Genomic DNA, 8,538 nt, shown 5'->3' on the forward strand with positions numbered 1-8,538 from the left:
CATGAATGGTTTGCCTTGGAAACAGAGATCATTCTGTCATTTTTGAGATTGCATCCAAGTACTGCATTTCAGACTCTTTTGTTGACTGACCATAATGGCTACTCCATTTCTTCTAAGGGATTCCTGCCCACAGTAGTAGATATAATGGTCATCTGAGTTAAATTCATCCATTCAAGTCCATTTTAGTTCGCTGATTCCTAGAATGTCGACGTCATTCTTGCCATCTCCTGTTTGACCACTTCCAATTTGCCTTGATTCATGGACCTGACATTCCAGGTTCCTATGCAATATTGCTCTTTAAAGCAACAGACCTTGCTTCTATCACCAGTCACATCCACAACAGGGTATTGTTTTTGCTTTGGCTCCATCCCTTCATTCTTTCTGGAGATATTTCTCCACTGATCTCCAGTAGCATATTGGATACCTACTGACCCGGGGAGTTCCCCTTTCAGTATCCTATCATTTTGCCTTTTCATACTGTTCATGGGGTTCTCAAGACAAGAATACTGAAGTGGTTTGCCATTCCCTCCTCCAGTGGATCACATTCTGTCAGATCTCTCCACCATGACCCACCCGTCTTGGGTGGCCCCACAGGGCATGGCTTAGTTTCATTGAGTTAAACAAGGCTGTGATCCGTGTGATCAGACTGGCTAGTTTTCTGTGATTATGGTTTCAGTGTGTCTGCCTTCTGATGCCTTCTTGCAAACACCTACCATCTTGCAAACACCTACCATCTTACTCGGGTTATTCTTACCTTGGACGTGGGGCATCTCTTCATGGCTGCTCCAGCAAAGCACAGCCGCTGCTCCTTACCTTAGACGAGGGGTATCTCCTCACGGCCACCCCTCCTAACCTTGAACGTGGAGTAGCTCCTCTCGGCCGTCCTGTGCCCCTGCATCCGCCGCTCCTTGGACGTAGCGTTGCTCCTCTCGGCCGCCGCCCCTGACCTCGGACGTTGGTAGCTCCTCTCGGCCGCTCGTGTGCTGACGCAGCCTGGCACTCTTGGTCGCCGCCCCTGACCTTGGTAGCTCCTCTCGGCAGCGCTTCTGCACGGTCCTTCGCAGCCGGCGCACTTCTACGCGGTCCGTTGCAGCCAGCGACATATATATGTATGTATATATTCAAAATATCTTCTCACATGCATCACATGTGATGCTTCAGTCGTGTCTCTCTGTGACTCCAGTGACTGTAGCCCCTCAGGCTCCTCTGTCCATGGAATTCTCTAGGTAAGAATACTGGAGTGGGTTGCCCAGCTCTTCTCCAGGGAATCTTCCAGACCCAGAGTTTGTACTAGCATCTCCTGCAGCTCCTGCGTTGTAAGCAGATTCTTTACCACTGAGGCACTGGAAAGCCATATGCATCACACATGCCCCAGGAAAAGCACAGAAACATTCAAATGAGGTCACTACAAGGATACACAGGGAAGTAGCCAATACTGCATGATCTTCCTATACAGGATTGGGGAACGGCCTTCAGCATGTAATTTTTTCCTCAGCTATGTATTACTTATTAAATATTTTAAATAAATAGGAGATGTCTAATATCAATATTCTGCATCTAAATAGACACTCTATGACATTTATATCTGTAATATTTAAAGTGATAGCATATTAAACTTCTACTTTGAATTGTCACTTCATAGGATACACGAAGGACACAAGACCACCTAAAACAAGATGACATGATTATGCAGGTTAAACACTCCAAGATGGGACAACTGCAGAAAACAAATACCCTGTTTTTTCTTTGTCACAAATAAACTGTAAGGGGAAAGGTGGACGCAGATTTATTGACCCGCAATATTATAAAGACATAATACATTAAAGACATATGACCCAAACACAAAATAAATGGAATTTATTAGGATCTTGATTTGGGAAAATAAAACATGAATAATACACAGATGTACTTCAAGGTTGAATAAATACTCCTTGATGTTAATGAACATCTAGTGTTTAAGGATATATAAATGGTCGTTAGTAATTTTAGAGAGTAACTCATTTAAATTTAAATATTACATTGTATTCTAAAGATATAATAAGATATCTGGAAATTGCTTTCCCATATATTAAGGTTAATGAGTAATTGCATGGTAGCATAGAAGAAATAAGGCTGACCATGAGATAATTTTTATAAAAATAGATAATCTATAGATTATTATCTATAGATAATAATACCTATAATAGATATTCAGAGACTCATTATATTACAGTCCTATGCTCCTATCTGTGGGAAATTTTTAGAGAGCTAAAAAGTCACATTAACTTCACTAATTAATGACAATTACTAAAGTTATAGGAAAAGCAATAGGTATTTTGCTTTCCAGGATCTCTGGCTGGTGGGTGAAACACCATGGGAAAAGAACTCTACATTTCACACACGAGCATTACATGGAGAACCTTTCTGTGAGCTGCTGACTAACTCCCAGCTCACTGAGTTGAGACTAGTCTTACTGTACTCAGAGCCCTCAAAGCTGGAAGGCAGGAGAAGTTTTCCCTGACTAAAGGAAAACAAAAATGCAATCTTCACATTTCATAACTTTTCTAATAAACCAGTTGTGATCTCACTCTTTGTGAAGCCTGGCCCTTCCCAACCTGCAGGCTCACCTTCCAGGACTGAGCCCAGCCCATTTTCTCCATATATAAGCTGCTGCTGAAGTTCCTCTTACAGACCTGCTCCTCTCAGCCCTGCACTGCACCCCTCGCTCCTTCCTCAGTCTCTGCTTCTTCAGGAACCATGTCTTGCAGATCCACTGTGAAGACTCAAAGCATCAGCCGCAGGGGCTTCAGCGCCGGCTCAGCCAGACTCCCTGGGGTGTGCCGCTCTGGCTTCAGCAGCGTGTCCCTGTCCCGCTCCAGGGGCAGTGGCGGCCTCGCTGGAGTGTGTGGAGGAGCTGGCTTTGGCAGCCGCAGCCTCTATGGCCTGGGGGGCTCCAAGAGGATCTCCATCGCAGGGGGCAGCTGTGTCATCGGTGGTGGCTATGGCGGCAGAATTGGAGTTGGCTATGGCTTCGGAGGTGGAGCCGGGAGTGGAATTGGTTTTGGTGCTGGGGCTGGTAGTGGCTTTGGGCTCGGTGGTGGAGCTGGCTTTGGAGGTGGCTATGGGGGCTATGGCTTCCCTGTGATCCCCCCTGGAGGCATCCAAGAGGTCACCGTCAACCAGAGTCTCCTGACTCCCCTCAACCTGCAAATCGACCCCACCATCCAGCGGGTGAGGACTGAGGAGCGGGAGCAGATCAAGACCCTCAACAACAAGTTTGCCTCCTTCATCGACAAGGTGAGCTGGGAGTGTCTGTCCCCAATGGGGATTGCAGAGGGCCCAAGAGAGCCAACTAAGAGACCTGTTCTACTGGAGGGGAGACTCGGGGGAGAGGGGGTGGGACTCAGGCGAGCTCTCCACTGGGATGCAGGACAGGCTACATGTGGACCCCAGGCGATGACGGTGATGGAAATCATTTATAACTACTCATCCCTCACATGGCCCCATTCCTGTCAAGGAAATAGTCACAGTTCTTGATAATCCTGAAGGAAAGAACAGAAAATAAGAGAATACAATGAGATGGCTTGATCTTCTGGATGGTCTAAGAAAGTTAAAAGGGTATTGCAGTGGAAACTCCATTTGAGTCATAGATGGATGAGGGATGGAGGAAAGAAAGCAAAAAACTACAGGGAATTTGAGGGAAAACAACTCAAATATATATCCATAGAAATAGTCACCTAAGAACCAGAAAATGAGCATTAAGGGACTTTGTATCAGCCGGATTCGGGCACTATATGGGAAACAAGGTTAAATCTAATCATTAATAGAATTGGAATCTAATCATTAGACTATAAACATCTGATATCCCTTTAACTGAGGTATGTGCTTTGTAAAAGGTCTGCGCAATATGAGAAAAATGCGATGATAAAGTACATTTGTGCTTGTTCTTGTCAAGAGGAAGACAGGAAGGGTTGAAAGTCACTGACTGACAGACTCCATAAGTGAGAGGGAGGGAACATCTGACAGCTCCCTGGGGAAACTTGGCCATGAGACCTGTGTGGTGTGAAGCCAAAGAGTCAGGGGAGCAGAACTGTCAGCCTCTGTACAGGATCTGGAGCAGCCCAGCACCACCAGGACCACCAGATCGGCCCGGGGACTTGTCAACTCACAGATCACCATCTGGTCTTCCTGCAGGTCCGATTCCTGGAGCAGCAGAACAAGGTCCTGGACACCAAGTGGACCCTGCTGCAGGAGCAGGGCACCAGGACCGTGAGGCAGAACCTGGAGCCTTTGTTCGAGCAGTACATCAACAACCTCAGGAGACAGCTGGATAGTATCCTTGGGGAGAGAGGCCGCCTGGACTCGGAGCTCAGGGGCATGCAGGACACGGTGGAGGACTTCAAGAACAAGTGAGTTACAGGAGAGAAAACACCTTAGATCCCTGAAGCCCACACTTCAGTCTGTTAGATGACCAGGTCCAAATGAGGGCATGGTTCTTAGGAAAACATGTCAATAGACATGACATTACAGTTGTTACTAAACACAAACCCTGAAGAACAAAAGGGCCATAAAAGTTGAATGGGAAGAGTAATGGAGTAAAGACATTGGAAACCACAAATTACAACCTTTAGGCTTATTGGCAAAAGTCTCATTTGTATGTACCCGTTGTGGGAAGCAGAGATCCAAGGCTGCTTTTTCTTGTATCATCTTCACCCCGACTCAACTGGATTGTATTCCTTTTAATTCCAGATATGAAGATGAAATCAACAAACGCACAGCAGCAGAGAATGAGTTTGTGAAATTGAAGAAGGTGAGACTGAGTCAGATCAGGGGTTCACGCTCCTTTCCTGAAGGAGAGGGTTCTGAGAAAAGAATCACTGAGGAGGCTAAAACAGGAGCAGACTGCATAGGAGGGCTCATCTGATCCCAGGCTGTTTGCTTCTTCCCCAGGATGTGGATAGTGCCTACATGAACAAGGTTGAACTACAAGCCAAGGTAGATGCTCTCACAGATGAGATCAACTTCCTAAGAACCTTCTATGATGCTGTAAGTATCTCTCCACATTCGGTTTCATTGCCTTTAAAGAGATTTGTGAAGAGTGGAATATCTTTGGTGTAGGGGCCTCTCTAAACACCATGAGCAAAGATGGTCAGATGATCTCTTGTTCTGCAGGAACTGGCCCAGATGCAAAGCTACATCTCAGACACTTCTGTGGTCCTCTCCATGGACAACAACCGCAACCTGGACCTGGACAGCATCATCGCTGAAGTCAAAGCCCAATATGAGGAGATCGCTCAGAGGAGCCGGGCTGAGGCTGAGTCGTGGTACCAGTCCAAGGTGAGTGGGGAGGCGGCAGCTGACGAGGAATCCCTGTGCCTCCTCTGTGAGCATCAGTGAGGCTGTAGACTTCAGTGGGGAAGCTACAACTAAGAAGTGGGGGCCTCTCAGGGTCGATCTTTTGGGTAGTTATGCCCAAGTCTCGTAGGCCAAAGAACCCAAGCTAGCATGAAAGCTAAAGTAGATCAAGGTGAGTGACCTTTGTTTTAGCTTTATTTCAACGTTGACTCTCAGCAATAGTACAGAACATTGCTTGTCCTGAAGAGAACCAGGCAGTCAGTGGTCTTCCCAAGGATGGTGTGTGATGGGTGAAGAGCATCAATGACCTAGTAACACCAGTTTTCTTTAAATGTCTTGTGAAAAACTATTAGATTCCTTTTTGAAAGCCTAGCTTGTGTCTCTGAAGCTTATGGACCTCACTTTGTCTCCCTCTGGTTTACAGTACGAGGAGCTGCGGGTGACGGCGGGCAGACACGGGGATGACCTGCGCAACACCAAGCAGGAGATCTCTGAGATCAACCGCGTGATCCAGAGGCTGAGATCTGAGATTGACCACGTCAAGAAGCAGGTACAGTGGGGACCATGGAAGAGAAAAGCATCCTTTCCTTCCTAGACCATCAGGTATCATCAAACATCATGTGGGTAGTTATTGGGCACTGAGGAAAAAGCAGAGAGAGGAGGACATGTCATGGTTGAGTTTTCCTAGGTTAGAGAGATGAAGCCCAACTCAAGAGCAGGAAACAAACTCAGGATAGGATGAATCTCAGCTGGTCAGTGGTTCATACAGACAGTCTCGAGGCATTGAAATGAGATTCCATAAGGAGAATGATTGAGTTGGGGAGGCAAGACACAAGTTGGCAAAGAAAAGCTCAGGCTAGAAAGTACAGGGGAAGAATGCTGCAAGTATGCTCATACTCAATGTGAAAAAGAATCTGAGAAAAGACACAGGACGAATGAGAGTTGTTCAAAAAAAAATCTGTGAAGTGAAAGGAAGGTGAGGTCTCAAGAGTTTGAGATAAAATCGTCTTTCAGGGAGGATGTTTGTGGTTTTGTATAAGCTGTTGTACATCCATGTGAACTTATCCAAAGTGTCAACATTCAAAACTAGGCAGTAGGTCCATTTCTTCCCATGTCCCCTGGTCTTCAGTCTGCTGTGGTATCTTCCAGCCCCATCATCTTTAGGATGGTTAACAGAGAAGGGAATAGATTTTCTTAAAGGACTCCAAGACTTAGTTACGATTAGCAGCACTGAGGAAAACTGGACAAAACGAATCAAACCTCCATTTCCGTGAGGTCTGGGCTCTAGAGCTCTTCCTCACTGGGAAAGTGGAACGACGTTTCCTCTCCCCTGGAGTCCAGATTCAGGCTCCTCTGCCCTCCTCCCCTCTAGTGCGCCAGCCTGCAATCCGCCATCGCCGACGCCGAGCAGCGTGGGGAGCTGGCCCTCAAGGACGCCAGGAACAAGCTTGCTGACCTGGAGGACGCCCTGCAGAAGGCCAAGCAGGACATGGCCCGGCTGCTGAAGGAGTACCAGGAGCTCATGAATGTCAAGCTGGCCCTGGACGTGGAGATTGCCACCTACAGGAAGCTGCTGGAAGGCGAGGAGTGCAGGTGAGTAACTCACACAGCCTCCGCAACCACCTGGCTCCGTCTCCAAGAAGTCCTGCCAATGAGCCCAGGTGGAAGGCACTCTAGTGGTGGTCATAGTGCTACTCCCAGAAGAGCACTGAGAAGGCGGCTCCTGGGGACTCTCCTCACACGGAGGTTTCCCATGCGGGGCCAGCTGTGGCTCCGGGTCTCATCGTGGCTGTGTCTTCTCTCTCCTAGGCTGAGTGGGGAAGGCGCTGGACAAGTCAACATCTGTAAGTACCTTCACCTGCCCCCATCCCTTGCCCTGGTGTCCCTCTGACTGGACTCTGTGTGGCAGAGTGAGCTCACCATGTTGCCCTGACCTTGTCCCTTTGCTTTCACAGCTGTGGTACAGTCGACCGTTTCCAGTGGCTATGGTGGTGCCAGCGGTCTCAGCAGTGGCTTAGGCATAGGCGGAGGAAGTGGCTGCTCCTACAGCATTGGAGGTGGCTTCAGTTCTGGCAGTGGTAGAGCCATAGGGGGTGGCTACGGCTCCTCTGGAGGCAGCAGTTCCACCATCAAATACACCACCTCCTCCTGCTCCAGCAGGAAGAGCTACAAGCACTGAAGTCCTGTCATGGGCTCAAGCTCCCACAATGTCTCAGACTCCCTCTCCAGTTTCACCACCCTCTCCTCTGGTTGCTTCCTCTCTTCCACTCCCTTCATCTCTTGTTTTAAGTTAGAACTGAAGTTACTGAGTGCTTTCATCTCCAGCTACCAATACCTGCTCTACCTGAGCTTCCATTGTTCACCATTGGAAATTAACTACTTGGTCCTAGTCCAGACAGGGAATCCTCCTTGCTTTCCACTGGCCCAGGAAGTCCTGTCTCAGAGGTGCTGTGTTCCTCCATTTCAGTGATTGCAAAAGCAGGAGTGACTGGTTCTTTGATGTACAGGGTCTGTATCTCTGTGTTGCTTCCTCTGCTCTTTGCTCACTTCTATTGCTAAATAAAGCAGATTTATCACATAATGTGTGGTTTCACATAGCTTTTCTTTGTCGCCAATGGATCTTGAGGTTTTCTTCTGATAAATGCCTTCTCAGGAGTGAAGCATACCCCCAGTGCCCATGTGCTTCACGCTCCTCCTTTAGAGAACTTCAACAGACAGCAATTTAACATCCTGATGCCAGCAGTCCTCTGAGAACAACTTGGCATGTGGAGTGCGAGGGATCTGGGTCCATCACAGTAAAGTCTGGTTTTACTGCTCAGATGAGGTCTCAGCAGTTTAGTTTCTCTGACTTGTCTCTATGATTCTACCTCCTTCTGCTGCAGTAATCATCCATATTCCTCAGAGAATCATATTACAGTCCAATTAGATCAGAAGAACATGACTAGAGTGTAAGATGTCTGATTTATATTTTAAAATGCCTTATGACCACAAAGTGTGCCTGACAACATGTATCAGGTGTAATTTAAAAGTATATAGTTCTGAACTGAAAGTATGCTTTTAGCAATGCATCCTGAGGAAACAGTACAAATGAAAGAGCTCGTACTTCTGGGATATGAATCCCAATAAAGCTGTACCTGGGAAATAATGGAAACATTGGTTAATTTCAGGATCTTACAGACTCAGAAACAAAATGCAAGTGCTGAT

At 47.2% G+C, this 8,538-nt stretch overlaps 1 protein-coding gene across 1 annotated transcript; it reads left to right on the forward strand.

The window, feature by feature from the left end:
* On the forward strand, positions 2,662-7,915 carry LOC108635997 (keratin, type II cytoskeletal 6A-like). Its single transcript, XM_018047721.1, has 9 exons — positions 2,662-3,276; positions 4,174-4,388; positions 4,729-4,789; positions 4,930-5,025; positions 5,152-5,316; positions 5,759-5,884; positions 6,707-6,927; positions 7,144-7,178; positions 7,290-7,915. The coding sequence occupies exons 1-9, from the start codon at positions 2,737-2,739 to the stop codon at positions 7,511-7,513; spliced, it is 1,683 nt and encodes a 560-aa protein (XP_017903210.1). The 5' UTR covers positions 2,662-2,736; the 3' UTR covers positions 7,514-7,915.

The sequence above is a fragment of the Capra hircus genome, chromosome 5 (assembly GCF_001704415.2).
Source record: "Capra hircus breed San Clemente chromosome 5, ASM170441v1, whole genome shotgun sequence".
NCBI classification, from domain to species: Eukaryota; Metazoa; Chordata; class Mammalia; order Artiodactyla; family Bovidae; genus Capra; species Capra hircus.

Bases quoted from the DNA above. Each gene is read 5' to 3' on its own strand.
- LOC108635997 (XM_018047721.1), top strand. From the start codon at position 2,737: ATGTCTTGCAGATCCACTGTGAAGACTCAAAGCATCAGCCGCAGGGGC. The intron at 3,277-4,173 runs GTGAGCTGGGAG...GTCTTCCTGCAG, and splicing joins TTGCCTCCTTCATCGACAAG to GTCCGATTCCTGGAGCAGCA. The intron at 4,389-4,728 runs GTGAGTTACAGG...TTTTAATTCCAG, and splicing joins GTGGAGGACTTCAAGAACAA to ATATGAAGATGAAATCAACA.